We start from the raw sequence: 17,116 nt of genomic DNA on the forward strand, positions 1-17,116 counted from the left end.
TCTGAAAGCACACAACTTTGTGTGACAGGGGTGTTTTTTTCTTTCATTATTATCCCGCAACTTCGACGACAAATTGAGCTCTAGTTTTCACAGGTTTGATATTTTATGAATACGTTGAGATACACTAAGTGAGAAGACTGGTCTTCGACAATTACCAATAGTGTCCAGTGTCTTTAACCCTACCAAACTGTAATGTGGTATGCATTACTCTGCAACCATGTCTCTGCAACCATGATTGATTCAGTAACTCAAATCTTTTACACAGTTATGTTGCCCAAAGTATCAAGGCTTTCACAACAAGCTGTGACTCGAACTTAATGACTTTCAACTGAACACAAAGGCAAAGTTGTAACCATGTCAAAAGGTAAACAGTTAAGCCAAGAGGAAATATGGAAATCTTGATTTTCAACATGATTTTTTTACAGATCATAAAAAATAAGTATTAATTTGTTGTTTAAAAAAAAAAAAAAAGATACTACTAGGTCATTTAAAGAGAAAGAAAGGCCTGTAAAATGTGTGTACTTCCTTTTAAGTGGTCCACCCCATCTTGACTTTTTGTTACACATTTATGTTGCCCAAAGATCCCAACCAATCCAACCAAATACTGGGCTTCATCTAATTCTTTACAAGTACATGTTTCCACTCTTGATTTGCACTTAAAATGTCACTTATGGATGACCTCTTAACGAAAACTAAAGTTTTCCTAAAATGTGGACTGCTTCAGGCCTGATTCTTGTAAAGGCAGTGCAGTCTTTCCTTCGATCACCTTTATCAGGGAAATTTATTTGTACTGGAACATTTCAAGGGGCACTAAGGCCATGGCCGGGTGCATGGAGGCAATTGTCTCTGTAAAAATATCAGGCCTCCTGCCTCAAATCATCAATAAATAATCACCATACATCTTTTTCAAGCCTTTTTAACCAAAACTAACTTTAAAATCCATCCGCTATGTCTGCTCAAGTTTGATGGATGCAGTGTTTCGTGAATTAATCATCCACACCTGGCTTGTGACCGTGCCTCGTTTGGTGTGGAATTACTGCAATGCTATGGGTTTTACATCATATGAGATGGTTCTCAGCTATGCATGCTATAATTACTTTGATAGTGTAAGTACAATGTAGGCTTTCTTAAGGAAACAAGGAATTCTGAGTGGGAGGAGTGGGCCTTGCCTCCACTTAGATAATCTCATACATGAGGTAGCCACAACCACCTCAAGGATAATGCTGGGACATCTAGGATGAACACATTCCAACTTAATCATTCCAAACTTGTTTAACCCTTCTACAGAGCAACCATTCAATATCATCCACAGGGTTTTGAATGATAGATGCACTATGCCAGCCTGCAATATGACATGTGGTGAATACACAGTACAGACTGCACACTGGCGTCCATTCACTTTTGTATTATGTGTACAGCACAGAGGATGCGTCCTATATACAGGGCCAAGCACACACTTGCTGCACCGTATACAAGGTGTTTTTTAAGTGTTTTGTCAACTCACTGCCATATATAACGATGGGTATAAGGGTTAATTGATAAAACCAGACATCTCTGTGCTGCGCGTCTCTAATAAAATCTTAATCTTGATCATCGTCGCTACTCAACTCTTCAACAGCTCCATTCTCAACGCCTTTTTCATCCTCATCCTCTTCGTCTTCCTCCAGGTCTGACGACTCACTCTCGCTATCCTCCAGCTCTGCTTCGTTGTTGAAGACGGGTACAGCTTCTTCATGATCCATCTCGGACAGCTCTTCCCACTCGCCCTTTAGAACACAATAAAAGTACAAATTAATTTTCTGTCTGCATCTTAGACCGAGGTAAAATTTCATTAAGCAAACTGCACGAGTACAGCTGGAATTGAGTTCTGCTGTGTCCAGAGTTTTGGGTCCGAGTCCTGATAGCGGCATTTATGTCTTTGGGTACACACAATCAAAACGACGCTTCCAGAAGTAGACTTGTCATAGTCTTGTGGGTATTCAAATGTTGAGCCATGTACATGATTTTGTTCTGGAACCAAATGTACCTGGAAAAACAAGGTTTACGAAGCGTGTTCAAATATATTGAAGAATTGTAGGTCTGTTGGCACCATTTTGTTTATCTGTTTTTAAGGCCATGTCTGAATTGGTGGCTACAGCTATGACTACAGGTATCTACGTCATCAAGCACCGAACTATTGGACGTCCTTAGCAGCGTCATTAGCAAAACCCTTAGCAACAGCCATAGCCATAACTGCAGCTGCCTATTCCCGATACGGCCTAAATCAATGTGAGGAAGACAATCTGGTAACCTTTTCATTTTAGAGTAATGGGTGACATTGTACCCAGGGATTTAGACAAGACTTACCTCCGAGTCTGAATGCATGGGGTATGGTTCTTCCATGACATCACCATCATCTGAGGAATCTAATCAGAGAAAGGAAACAACAAATATTCATCAGTATTGTCCAATGACAGTAGTTCTCTTGCTATGTCGCATGTTACTACACCCAATGTGACAAGTTTAAACCAATCGGAAGCTATAAAATTGCCATGGTATTTAGTTTGAGGATATGGAAAATATGGAGGATAAACAATAAATAGTAGAATATGAAGACATTCAGTTCAAAACAGAAAAAGAGAGCACAAGAGGTATCCCGGACTTAGACACAAACCTTTTGGTGCTCAGATACATTTTAACAATGAGGTCTTGCATGCATGAAACATTGGTTAAAAGGTGTGCACATCAACGGTAAGATTGAAAAAAATACAGCTTTGCAAATAACTTCCATGGTATAAAGATCGTATGATGGATTTTTGCCTAGGTTTTAAAAACGAGTAAAACAATTTGTTTTGATTTCATGAGACTAAACTCAATGTTTTAAAACAGTGAAAACATAAATGTCTTTTTCCCCCATTAATTTCTTGTGATTACAATGACCGGTTGAGCCTAATGTTTTACAGGTTTGTTATTTCATATATATAATGTTGGATAACATCAAGTGCAGATAGCAGTGTTTTACAAATATCAATGAAGTCTATGTGCTTCATCAAAACACAGATTTGAAGCATTGATGAGTAGAATGCAAAGGTGTACAAGATGCTAGGATTAGGTTACAAAAAGCTAATAACCAGAGTGGGTCATACTCAAGAGTCTAATGTTTTACAGGTTTGTTATTTCATATATATAATGTTGGATAACATCAAGTGCAGATAGCAGTGTTTTACAAATATCAATGAAGTCTATGTGCTTCATCAAAACACAGATTTGAAGCATTGATGAGTAGAATGCAAAGGTGTACAAGATGCTAGGATTAGGTTACAAAAAGCTAATAACCAGAGTGGGTCATACTCAAGAGTCTGGTGCTACAATCGAGAGAGATTTAAGCCGTTACCTTCATCATATACCAGCTGAGCTGCAGTCGGCCTGTCTTCTTCTTCCTCCCTTTGCTTCTGAGATGCAATCTGCAACAATTGTTTAAAGAATCTTTTATTCAAACGACGACAGACACATTCGTTTCAAGTAAAAAGGTTACATACTGATCGAAACCACCCCCAACTCATTTACAGATTATCATTAAATGGTGTTAACGCACGCCTTTACTATATAGGAGATTACACTCCGAAATAAAATAAAAAAATCTCAAATCTCAGAAAATGATTTAGTCCTTGCTGTTGTTTAGGAAAGCCATGAGAGGATACAAACAATCAGACACACCACTTTCTAATTCAAAATAAAAAGATGAAATTGCTGTTCACATTTAATTTTTGAACAGTGTTGTTCAGTATTATATGGCACTGATTTGAAAAGAAAAAATCTGATCAGCTGAAAAAGGCATGCCTGAAGATTAGAGTAAAAAAGCCAGGTTTTCATGAGTTGTAAGCCACCACGTGAATCCTTCTTACCTGTGATAGCATGAGATCCAGCTTGCCGTAAAGTTGCCTCATTCTAGACGCTTGACTCGTCCTGGTGTTGATCATCTCGTAAACCTGACTCAGCTTCTTAGTCAGCTCAGGGCATGTCATCAGGTAGGAAGCTCTCTCGCACAATACAACCCTCGTCCAATGGGCCAACGTCAATCCACTGCAAGGCAAATAATTCAATGCAAACCAAAATTTAGCTACTACGTTATTTTATGTCAATTTCTTCAGTTTCAAAGGGAGTCCAGGATCATTTCATAAGGCTATTAAGCACAAAAATGTGTTAAATCTTTGCTCTTTTAACCAAGTAAGATTTTTTGTAAATATTACATTCAGTTTTGTTTTTGATTCATAGCTTTCATTACTTGCTCTCTGTATTTTACTATTTTCCTTTTACCGATTGTTTACTGTGCCCTTAAATTTTCATTTATTAATTATGATTGTGAAGTCAATGACTCTCAAAAAGAGCAAACTTAATCAACGTAACTAGTGAAATACCAATTACAAGTCTTGCACTTTAAAAAAAAAATGCTCACTGAGCGATAAACTCAGTTTAGAATTAGTTTATTTCTCATCAAATATAACATTTCACACAAAAATATTTCAAGAGATGTTATTTACTATCATCAATTTTTTTTTTTTACCAATTCTGTAATGTTCCTTTAAGTATGATGCATTACACTTATTATAAAATTACTAACCTTTGAGGTGCTGTGTTCATTCTTGAAGTAAGCTCTTGGACGAGACCAACAACTAGAGGTATGGGTAATCTTTGGATGGTTCTTCTTAGGACAGACTCCTTATGATGCTGGAATACACTCTGTAATGATTGAATGAAGTCAAGGTCAAGATTTGAATTAGCCCTATATAGGACTCTTTCTCTGTACTCAGATACAGAGTCCAACTATCAAGGCCCGTTTCTGGGGCGGAAAATTTTCAAAGCTTCATAACTCAAATCTTACCTGCAACAAGCCACTAATTTCAACAGATTCACATTCTACGGCGGCATACATTTTTCTGCGGTGGGTTTTGGTCGCCATATATTCTTCACAAATCTGTCATTTTCGTGAAATAATGCAGCTCCCAACGTTAAAAAATTCCTGTTTTGATCGTTTTCTTGTAATTTGCACTAGCCACCCTGCTGACTGGATACAAGTTTTTAAATAAATGTCCAATGCAGTTCATTTAGTTCACAGGAATTTTGCGAGTATCTGGCAGGCTTTCAAGCCTAGCCATGCTACCATGGGCAGCGCGCCGTATCAAGCTGTCTCGTCACAAACCCCTGGTAAGGGGTGACTACATGCATTGTGTGCACGCTTGTTAAAACCTGTCAAGTTCTTGTATGGCACATGATCTTTCTTAGGATTCATTTGCATTTCAATGGATGTTACACTAGGGTGTCAAACTCAAATACAATATTGGTGCACAAGACAGCCGCTAACTACAACGGACATTCTGTTAAAGAAAACATTCTGTGTCAAATACAATGCATGGCAACTTACATCAAGCATAACCCTGTCGTTGCTTTGCAGACCTTGCGTAAGGAGCATGACCAGGGATCCTGTCCTGGCACTTTGGTCTTGTGTTGACATGTCGGCATGGGCTTCAGCAACCTTGAGGGCGACTAGCCTGTCCTCAATGGTTAATGATTCGCTGTTAGATTTTCGTTTGCTTTTCCTGTCTGCTTCAGTCTGTTCATCAGCAGTTGCTTGGTACCCAGTAAGAGGAAGGGTACTTGGTGTCTTTACTGCCTCATCACCAGTCACAACTGGCTTCTTCAGCTACAAACACAAAAACAAATCAATACTTTATACCAACCATTTTTAAAGGCACTGGACACTTTGGTAATTGTCAAAGACCAGTATTCTCACTTGGTGTATCCCAACATATGAATACAATAACAAACCTGGGAAAATTTGGAGCTATCTTTCCCCAAGTAAAGCCTACTTTTACTTCCTATAAATGCAAACACGAAGCGAATTTGACCCCACAACTGTTTTAACGTTGTTGACCGTCGCAAATTTGTTGAAGTCAAATTTTCTTCGCACTTTTAGACCATTCAAATTCGCTTCACACTTTTAGACCTTTCATAGCTATAATATTTCCTCTAAACACAGATTCCTTTCAGAAGAAATGTTCAAACTAGATCTCGACACTCACCTTTTCTCCAGACACTTGGGGGACGGCTTGAAAAGATGGATCTTCACGTATTAAGCAGATACTTCTATCCTCTGACTTGAACGACTGAAAAGGGACACAAAGATTTGTTGAGAAGATATACCAATGAACAAAATATTTAATGAGAAAAATATATCTCTCAGAAATTTTAACAGATTCAATTTTTATTAAGTACTAGTAATTGAATGCATCCGGCATCTGGTGGCAAAGTCATCTAAATGTGTGGTTGAATCCCACTCAATCAACTTGTGTCCTTGATGAATTATTTGCTTCACCCAGTGAAGAGGGCAGACATGGTTCTTATGACAGATTTAGTTTAAAGGGAAGGTACACTATTAACAATTGTCAAAGACCAGTGTTCTCACTTGGTGTATATCAACATATGCATAAAATATGCATCTGTGAAAATTTGAGCTCAGTTCAATTGGTCATCAGAGTTGGGAGAAAATGATGAAAGAAAAAACACCCTTGTTGGACAAAGTTGTGTGCTTTTAGTCTTCTATTATTTTAGTGAGAAATTACCTCTATTACAAAATCTATACTACTTCAGAGGGAGCGGTTTCTCAGAATGTTTTATACTATCAACAGCTCTCCAATGCTCGTTACCAAGTCAGTTTTTCAGTTAATATTTGTTTTGAGTAATTATCAAACGTGTACCTTCCCTTTAATGCACTACGTACTTGTTAGCAGTTAGTGTTCTCGCCAGGGAGCTAAGATGGTGTGCGGGAACAACATCACTTAGCCCAATGAACAGGGTCACAAGCTGCATGATTCATGAATATGCATGAACATCATATGATTCATGAAAATGCATGAACATCATATATGGTAAAAACCAGTTTGATTCAAAAATAGTATTATTTATAAACTCACCACTCTCTCGAATCTGAGTTTCAGTACTGAGCCATGAGCGATGAGTAATGGCATCTCTGCCTCATTGAGTAGGTGAGTTGCCATAATAGGTATTGGCTTGGGTAACGCTTCTTTCTGACCCTCTGTAGTGATCTGGAGGTGCGTGCAAGCCTTCAGATGGTTCTTGGCTTTGCTGTGGGTCAAGGTCAGAGGTAAATGAAAATCAATATCAGAACAATTCAGTTCAGTGCAATTATATGCAACTATAGAAACAAAGCATGCCATTGGAAGTGTTGTATACAATTAAAAAATACTCACCCATTTAAAACTGGGTCAAAGATGTGGACTTCACCTCCTTTGGTTACAACAGAGAGGTATGTTTTCTGGAATTAAATTAGGCAAAGAACTAATCATTTTCAGGGACAAAACTGGATTTCAAAGTATTGGGAAAAAAATAAAGCACAATTTGAAAAAAGATTCTACAAAAACAATCAGATATTTTGGGAGGAGTAGATGCATTCCAACTGTTGCACTTGCAACCACACAACACAACAATGAAAATTTTATAAATATTTCTATGGAGGGTTAGTGCTGGTATATCCTACACAGTAAGTCAGCTTTTAGATTTGTTTATATCTTACCAATGCTGTAATCTTACTAATGCTGCACTTGGTCTCTAATTATAACTGTTAAAAAATTACTCACTTGGTCAGAAGAAGAACTCAAAATGTCAAAGTCTTGAGGGTCATCAGGGACAACAAATGAAGCTGTTGAGGATTTACTCTTTGATGCCGATTTTATATGCCTGAAGAATATTAAATCAGCAAATAGCATTATATTTTATAATGAACACATATTTATGAATTATTTTGTAATCCCCATTTGCAAACATAAATCCTCCCCCACTAATCCTCAGAAGTCAATCCCTCAATATGCAAAATGTTGTTAAACAGGGAGTATAATTTGTTTGTAGACCCCCTCCTCCCCCATAAAATAGTTCTTATGAAAATCTTTAGTAGAAATTTTAAGTATGTGTAGCAATGTGTATTAATATAATGTCTGCAGTGCCAGCGCCCTCTCCCCCCCCCCCCCTCCCGAACAAAAACAAAAACTGCATCTGATTTTCTTCTAACTTCGCTACCGCCAAACTGTTTTGCTCATGAAAATGAAGAAGAAACTTCTCTACAGCAGCCTCCTTTACAGTGGTCCGCTGGCCAAAGGCCAGTTAAAACAACTGAAGACCAGTTAAAATTCACTCCACATCTAGTGTGCACTTTCTTGTTGCCGATAAACACATAAACTTACCAAACATTGAGAACCCTATCACCATCAGCACATGAGACAAAGTAGAGCCCTTCTACGGATTCTAAGCTAGTAGAAGCATCAGAAGCGTCAGCTATATACGGTACACACTTTAACCTCGTTACCGGACTGGCATGGCCGGTATATTTCTGTAATTAAAACAACACATTTGTGTTAACCCTTTTACTCTCTGAACATTCAATATCATCTCCAATGTGGCTGTTAATGTGAAGACAAACTGATTTACCACATGTTTTGTCTTTACCATTTCAAATCTGTACCATTCAGGAAGAATTGAAATTGGTCTCAACATTTTGAATAATATACCTCTGTTTAAATTCTCATGAAGAGTAGCTGAGTATACACACTTTAACAATGGACCAATCTCACCACTGGTTATTTTCAAAACCACCACCAGGAGCGCTATTCAACCCATGCACACACTCCTGTACGTGATAGCCCCCTTCAGTACAGTTACATCCAGATCCAGAAGAGATTACAATCATGTGGTTGTCCTAAATTGAAAGTTATTCTTCCTTATCTTAGCTCAAGATATACTGAAAGGCAATCAACACTTACTTTTAAGACTTTCTTGGTTTCTAGATCCCACAGCTTAATCATTCTTCCAGCAGATAGAAGCGTTCTGGAGCCCGGACAGAGATAGATTGAATGTACTGAACTAGTGTCTGCTTTCCACTTGCTGTAAGACAAGATCAGAGTAAAAGTGCAATTTTGGAAAACAACACTGGAAAAGATAACATCAAAGTTATAACAATATTATCATGACGCTCCAACTGATTACCCCTTGTCACTGGAAACTATTGTTTTTACTCATTTCTAAGACCGCCTCATTTCCCTTGTGAGTACACAGCCTGTGCTGCCAACAAGCTAAATGTAGTTACACGTAGAGATGATTATAGTCGAGTGTCATGCTGAAGGACCCATTCACTGATGACTCGGCAACCAGAACTTGAGTCAATACACTTAAACACTCAGCCACACACATGTATGAGAAATGGGAATGCTTGAAGACACTGGTCTGTAATGAGCAAACTTATACAATAAAATAACAATCACTTAACGCAAAATCTGAAAACAATTCAGCAGGGGTAGGTACAAATAGGGGTATTGGTAAAATTTTGTTAAATATTCTCATTCTTACCATTTGACATTGCTATTGTCGATATCCCACTCAACAATATGTTGATCTTCAGAGCAGCTATAAAGTGTCTCACCATCTGGATGCCAGCAAATGTCGGTAACAGTGTCCGTGTGACCCCCATCCTAAAAATATAAATAATAAGTAAGAAAGCTTCTTTCCTGTAAGTGTGTTTTTGTCAATCACACTTTCTAGACAAGATCAATGCACATTGCAACCAAAAGGACTAGTGGACAAACCGTCTCTATTATTACTCTACCGGTAGTATTTGTTTTAGAACTTTCATTAGAGTTATCACCCAAAACCTTATTTGATTCAATTATCATAGGAATTTTACAGAATCATTACAGTGAAGATGATAATGAGCTGTACAAAGCCGACTCAACAAGTTAGTCTGTCCAATCATCCTTTTGGTAAGTAATATTGCCACACACACCTGCTGCACTTTGGTACTTCGGACTCCAAAGCTGCACTACGATTGCAAGTAAGTTTGACTAAAGTTGCCCATTTCTTCATTCAAAGGCATAAATTTCACATAAAGAAACTACCAATCCTGTGTTAAACATTTGTCAAATGCAAGTCAAACTATAATATTATTTTCATACAGTATTCTTCAAAGAAAAATAGCTCAGGGCATTTCCTATGGGCTTCTGGTAATTGTTCTGGAGCTGGTTTGTGTGAAGTGAGCATGGCTTGCAGAGGAATCATGTCACACTTTATGCACAAAATTGATTGGTCTGGACCAAGTTAAATGCACCCACACAATCCTATCTATAATCATGAGAAAGAACATTAAAAAAAACGGAGCGTGCTTATTTAGGCATTTTGTACACTACAAATAACATCTGAATGAGGTCTCAAAATTTAACATCGAGGAACAAAACAAAAAAATACTCAGTGGCTAATAGAACTGTAACAGAAGGCCTGTGATGAGAAGAAATGAAGACATGTTTACAGGGGACTCAAAATCAAAGGTGAGAAAAGTGGGAGGTGAGATAGACTCTGATTCATATGAACGCATTGAACGCATTCAAACTCATTGAATCAAGTGTTTTTATCATCCATCCCATGAACGGATCAGAATCCAAAGGGATGTTGAGTATTTTTTACCATTTGTCTGTGAATGTCTGCTTTGGCGATGCTATACAGAAGAATGGTCCCTGCTTGAGTGCCCATTGCAACCAAATCAACTGGGGCTGCCGAACCATCATTTTCAGTTCTTTGAACTTTGTGAGAGCGTCTCTTCTTCCTGACAGGTTCCTGAGTTGGGGTAAGAAATAAAGACATACTGTGGTAAATGAATGGAAGCGGTCAATTCTTCAGAACAGTCCAAAAGTTTTAAAGAATTTATCACATAAACCAACAACAATTTTAATAAATTAAATAGGTGTTAAAAAGTTGAATATTTTGCTGCAGTTTATGTACGGACACACTGTACTTATATTTGTTTAACACAATAACTGACTGAACATAATATCAAGGGTGCGTTTCGTTTAGCTTCCCTGGGTCAACCCCGGTCTGCCCCGGTATAATCAAACAGCTTTGATGGGGCTCACCCGCGACAGCCCCAGTGCCCTGCTTGTGGAGTGTGTCACTTGGGGGTGACCTGAGGTGCATACCCTCACCACGATAGGGCGAGTGTGATCGTTTGATTAGCTCTTGTTAGGGGCTCACCCGAGTGAGCACTGCGGGGTCGACCCAGGGAAGCTAAACGAACACACCCAAAGTATGGCTATCAATGCAGTTGATGTTGCAATTCAATAAATTGAAACAGAGAGGATTTAAATTCAGGATGTTGTATGTTTTAATCAGTATAATTATCAAAAAAGGTTATAATTTATAGAAAGTTTACAGACCAGTCAAAGACCTGGCGGACCAATTAAAAATAAAGCTAGTCTGTCCTTCTGGCTAGTTTGAAACAAAGTTACGTGCAACCCCTGTGTAGCAAACATAAGTCATGTAAGTGTTAAAACTGTTGTGTAATTAGGGTTTTTGTCAAAACATTTTATAACAGAATTATTTTTAAATTTATTTAAAAACTGTAACATTGGGTCGCACTAAAATACCGACACCTCACGACAACAATTTTTAAATGCACTTTAACAGAACATTTGAACATAAGTCAGCCGTTAAATATATGCACAAGAGTCATACATGTATGTAGCCCTGGTAGGACGTCAGTCAGTGCCACTGCACTGACGTCCTGGGTATAAAGGTTCTTTACAATGCGAACACAAATTTGATTACAATTTTCTTTATTTTTTACCTGATTTGAGAAGTTGAAATTCCGTTCATTTATTCATAGTGTCCCTCACTATATTTTCAACGAGTTTACAGCTAACAAATATATCCATGGAAGAAATTATTTCCGAAAATATGTCGAAGTTCTGCACTGGCGATGTTGATCATCGTATACCAATTGATAGTGTGAGCCCAAGTGCGCATGGCTTTAGAGTGCAGCGCGCTGTCTTGCCGCTATTCGCCGCTATTCGCCGTCAACTGGGTAGGTGCCATCAAATCGCCTTCAACTCCTCCAATACACATTTAAAATATAGGAGGCATAAAACTGGAAAGCACTACACCTGAAATAGATTTGTTTAAAGTTTCAGGTTGATTTTCGGTTACACAGTGAGTTTTTTTCTTAAAAAATATTTATAAGCAGCAAAGCCGTCTGCCGCCGGCTTGCTTTTTCACATGGCTTCTTCTTGTCATATAGACGGACAACAGAGGGCGCTTTCTGTGTATATTTTTTTCCTAGGACAGATGAGGCCACTTAGCATGCGCCAATTTGTCCTGGGAAAAAGATACACTTCCAGCACATAGAGTCTTGGCACAAGACGTCTATGCTCGGTATACTATGTACTGCGCTTTGTGTAAATTGCTCGCTGACTATTATCCATCTGCTTAGTGAGTGGTTGACGCAAGTTGATGGCGCCGCCAGTGATCAGTGCAAGAAAGTGTTTACACGGAAGTTAGTGCACAACGTGGGAATGGAAAACGTAAATTTCAATTTTCTTTTCAAAATATTAACACCAAAGGAGACAATTCAACAATTTTAAATGATGCGGGCTTGGAGTTCCAACTACAAGGAACATGTGAGTAAAAGTTCAGACTCCCAACTTAGGTAGAAATATTTTTAATAGATTTTTGAAAAATTTTCGCAATGGTACGGGACCTTTATACCCTGGACTTTGTCGCGTTGCATGCAACGGAGGAGTCCAACCTGGGCTAACATGTATGCACCTAAATCATTTTCAAAATGTTGACAAAATTGTATTTTTAATTGTAAAAAAAGTGTTTTTTTTACCCCGAATTTAGTAACAAACGGAAATAACCGCCATGTTGTCTTTCGACGTACTTGGACGATTCCATTACACCGCAGGAGTGATACAATATGCAAGATAATTATTTACCATTTTAAATGTGCCTCGCATGGAGTTTTAAAAAATACTATATTTAAACCTCCCCTTTTTATTTTTTTAAATTCGAATTCCAGAGTGGCGGCTTACAAGGGAAAAAAACAGCAGCTAAAACCAAAAAGAAAAAAATACACTTCAGCCCTCAGAAATGACCCCTGCCCCCTGCGGTGTAATAGAATCGTCCCAGTACGTCAAGAGACAACATGGCAAATATTTCCGTTGTCGTGCGTTGCTGTATTTACCGTTAGTTATTTAGTGTGACCGGTAACATTTATTTTTAAATAAAAGATAAATAAATGTATAAATATTTCCCAATCACCAAAAGTCCTTTTCCCCTTGAAACTCTTTTTAATAGTTAAAATAATTAAAACACTGCATTATCTTTTAAAATTAATTGATGTTCTTTTGGTTATTAATTTTTTTAATTTATTAAATGAAGCCGCAGGGCGAAGCAACTTTTTCTTTGCAAAAATTGTGTCTATCTATCTGTCACTCTTTCAAGTTTCAAAGAACTTTAATTAAATGACGGTTTAAGTTTTCTCTTATCATAAAAACATCTTCAATTCAACATGGAATAACAAAACTTTACGACAGGGGCTCAGCAGGGCGAGACAAAACTGTCCGGAAACTGGGCAACACATTACTAACTAAAGCGTTGCCGTTGCACAACGCAAAAATCTGCGACAGCCCCTTTACTTACCTTCCTCGTTGGACACCAAGACAAGCAAGTACAGGTAGCAGACAAGTGCGAACTAGGAGTATATTGCTGGCTTATTGTTGCCGTGGCAGTGTCCCACAACGACAGGCGGCCATCAGGACTCGAAACTGCTAAAAAGTTGCCAGTTGGCGAGTACGAAATGACTCCCGAAGTCGCCATCTTGAATCCCACGTGTCGACCTTTACCCTCTGACACCATACACACGACACACCACACACGTTTCTTTTAGGATTTTAGTGCACGTGCACTGTGTGTGATAGGTGGCGCTATTTATGTCGCCAGAAAGGTAGTCCTAACTTAGAACTAGTCCTAGGCAATGCTAAGAGATAGGACTGGTCCTAAGTTAGGACCGGTAACTCATCCTAACTTAGGACCAGGGCAAAATTTCATAGAGCTGCTTAAAGCCATTATACACTTTCGGTACAGAAAAAAAAAAAAAGTTCATAGAATTACAAATAATTTACAGGGTTTACAGATGGTAACGGTGAAAGACTTCTCTTGAAATATTATTCCATGAAATGCTTTACTTTTTGAGAAAACATTAAAACAATACCAATTCTCGATAGCGATGAGTTTCGTGAAATCGGGGGCAGGATGCATAATGAGGCCTGAATGACGATTCTGAAAAGTATAGTTCGCAAAATTAAAATATTTAGCATTTAAAAATAAAAATTTCATTATTAACAACAAAAACCTAATCTTGAACTTGACACTAACGGGACCAAACACAAACTTCAAGGTGCCGCCGGAAATGGTGGCCATTTTTAATTCCCACAACACATTCAACATGTGACTTATCCGCGGGGGGGGGGGGGGGGGCAAAACAATGGGATGGTAAGAGTTGCATGCTTCCTCCCTGAAACAAAGATTTGAAGAAAGACAAAAAAAAGATCATAGATAATTTATTTAGGGAAGTCAGAAAGTTTGGTGATGGTCGGTTGTAGCGTTAACCAAAGAAAATGAGCTATAGCATGGGCGCATCGAATGAGCTCGAGGCCCTTTGACTGTTGAAATAATGTTAACTCCTAAAGGCATCGTAGTTTGTGGCATTTGTTGTGTACTGCCAGAGTTTTTTTTCCTTCTTCATTTCCCAACATGTTTTGAAGATAATATCAATGTCTTCTCTATAAAATAAAGCAATTTTTCAAATTAAGCCCATCATACGAGACCCTTGAGCCGTTTTCGGGGCCGTGGACAGAATGATGTTAGGTAGGGCATGTTGCAGAGAGAAATACTAAATATTGGGTGATTGTGGATTACGTCCATTCGCAACATTCGCAATGTTCGTTTACTGTTCGTAAGTTATTGGCAAGGATTGAACAGCGTTAGCATTCGTATAATAATTGGTATGGACCGCGATGAAAATATTCACTAGCCAATCGAAATTTTGGGGCGAATTCACCGCGAAATTTAAATAATTATTCATATTCGCAAGTATTATTCGCCACAGTGTAAGAGTAGCATTAGAGTTCAAAAAGCGACGATGTCATAGTTTGAATTTAAACACAGTACCTTTTTCGTACTGCCGTTTTTTATGCTGCCGGGCAATTTTCTTTTAGAAAACTTCAGTTTGACAGTTCTATCTCAAGTTGTTCGAATGTTTTTTTCTTCAGATTTCCAAAAGTGTATGTTACATTATGCTTCTATGTTGATAGTTTATAGTTTTCTCTTCAAGAATGGATCCATGCAGTTTGGCGGGGAAGGAACCTGCGTCACACTTTGGCATGAGTTGCATTTTTGTTCTTATGAAATTTCCATCACCTAGATTGAAAAATGCGCCACTCCATGCTATCACATGAATTGGATTGTAGCTCTTAGTCTCTGTCCTTACTCTATGCTCTTATACATCAGGGCCCAATTTCATGACTCTTTCTCATCGTATGTACAGAATCGGCGCTTACGGAAGCACCAGGAATTCTGTAATTCACGGGTTAGCGGCGAATTTTGGCTTCTGCGCGTGCGTACTCCACTTAGCTAGGCATTCAACGCTTACAAGGCTATAGCGCAGAAATTCGGCCCTTGCACGTTTTATATTAGTCTTGGTTCCAAGACCATTGGTGTTGCGTGGTCACACACAACCAACGTTCCGATTATGCACGGCAAAAACTGTACACGCTTGTAATAAACGAATGCTAGTGGGCGCTCTGTTTCTCTGATTTCCGGATCTCACCATGTCCTGTGCTCACCAATCAGGAAATAAATCCCTAGTTTTCACGGTTTTCTGAATTGTTACTTCCAAATTGTCTGAAACGGTACTGTTTATTTCTTGAGATGTTATAGGGTTGTTTTCTACGTTTGTGGAAAAGGTATGAAGAACATTTTAGCATCAACAATAATGTGTGTAAGGTGTGAGTTTGAAACTTTACCACCATAGCTGTTGCGTGTGTATGGGAAATAGGCTTGATTCGCAATGGGTGGTTGAAGTTAAGATCATACTTTTAGGGATCATTTCTATAGTATGTTTCTTCTCTCACGAATGCACATTTGACCAACATACGCAAATCACGATGACGAGTAGTAGTGTTCTTCTCTGAGCGCGAAGCGGGTCTAAGGTGTTACCTTCTGGGTTCTGCCGAGGGTCATTGATGAACGTTCCTCCTACCCATAAGTGGCAGTTGGAGGAGGGGAACACATTCTGAGTGATTTGCAGTCACATATTTTCAATTCAATAGAAAATCAGAACTATTGTAAATTTAAATGCTGGAACTACTGTGATTATCACCCATGATAGCAACTGTCGGTCGGACAATTTTCGGCGGTTGAGTTTGTTCCGAAGGCTAACTGACAATAGGTGATAATTATCGGTGCTTAAATAAAGGCTTACATGAAATAATAGTATTGGAAAGTTAAGCTGATTTAGGTTTTTAATTGAATTAAAGAGTGATAAAAGAGGAAACTGTACCATCCGACACCTATAAAATCAAGCAGTGTGTTTAGGTTTCATGCTGAAATTTGTGCATGGTCAGTATTCTTCTTCTGACTCACTAAACGGATTTGACCCCCCCCCCTCATGGTGAGATCTAAATCAGAGAAACAGAGCGCCCGCTAGCGTTCGTTCGTGACCGCGCAACACCAATGGTCTTGGAACCAAGACTAGTATTATATAAGCGGGGAATCGTGATCGTATAAGCGCAGAATTCGGCGGTAAGCAGAGCCATGAAATTAGGCCCAGCTGATGAGCAAATTTAGATCCGAAAATATTAGAGAGTACAATCGTCAGCAGTAGTGACCACTTGTGCTGTTCAATGTTTTGGTGATGTCAATAGAGAAAGTAATACTTGGCCAAGAATCGAACCTTGCAGTACTCTTTCATTACAACTAACGGAAACCTTATGTTCACTCTCTCAGAGATGACTAACCAGAGGAAGAAGGCACTGAGTACTGAGAGCTTGAGCTAAATGTGATGTTGAATATTAAAAAAAGCATTAAATTGAATAAACAAGACTAAGTTTAGGATAGTTTCAATTAGCCGACAGCTTTGGAAGTGTTGGTTGGTTACCGCTGAAAGAAATCGTGAGCTAGCTCAGAGACAGTAGTTTGAATCTCAGCTTAAGAGGATAGGCGATTTTGTGTATTGCAGTTCTGTCAG

General features: G+C 38.5%; 1 protein-coding gene and 1 non-coding gene across 2 annotated transcripts; one reads left to right on the plus strand and one right to left on the minus strand.

The window, feature by feature from the left end:
• Positions 1 to 453: 453 nt before the first annotated feature.
• LOC117299079 (WD repeat-containing protein 43-like) lies at positions 454 to 13,692 on the minus strand. Its single transcript, XM_033782498.1, has 15 exons — positions 13,510 to 13,692; positions 10,501 to 10,650; positions 9,394 to 9,515; positions 8,811 to 8,931; positions 8,235 to 8,380; positions 7,635 to 7,734; positions 7,248 to 7,312; positions 6,951 to 7,122; positions 6,060 to 6,143; positions 5,402 to 5,680; positions 4,601 to 4,719; positions 3,885 to 4,062; positions 3,374 to 3,443; positions 2,347 to 2,405; positions 454 to 1,766 (listed from the first exon to the last, which is right to left on the minus strand). Exons 1-15 carry the CDS (start codon positions 13,684 to 13,686, stop codon positions 1,581 to 1,583), a joined length of 2,028 nt encoding a protein of 675 aa, XP_033638389.1. The 5' UTR covers positions 13,687 to 13,692; the 3' UTR covers positions 454 to 1,580.
• Positions 13,693 to 15,953: 2,261 nt separating this feature from the next.
• Positions 15,954 to 16,171, plus strand: LOC117301461. Its single transcript, XR_004520317.1, has one exon. It is a non-coding gene; the product is annotated as a small nucleolar RNA U3 (small nucleolar RNA).
• Positions 16,172 to 17,116: the final 945 nt, after the last annotated feature.

The sequence above is a fragment of the Asterias rubens genome, chromosome 1 (genome assembly GCF_902459465.1).
Source record: "Asterias rubens chromosome 1, eAstRub1.3, whole genome shotgun sequence".
Taxonomy (NCBI): domain Eukaryota; kingdom Metazoa; phylum Echinodermata; class Asteroidea; order Forcipulatida; family Asteriidae; genus Asterias; species Asterias rubens.

Excerpts from the sequence above, each read along its gene's own strand:
- LOC117299079 (XM_033782498.1), bottom strand. The coding sequence starts at position 13,686 with ATGGCGACTTCGGGAGTCATTTCGTACTCGCCAACTGGCAACTTTTTA. Across the intron at positions 10,651-13,509 it reads CTTGGTGTCCAACGAGGAAG|GAACCTGTCAGGAAGAAGAG; the intron begins GTAAGTAAAGGG and ends ACCCCAACTCAG. Across the intron at positions 4,720-5,401 it reads ACGACAGGGTTATGCTTGAT|AGTGTATTCCAGCATCATAA; the intron begins GTAAGTTGCCAT and ends CAATCATTACAG.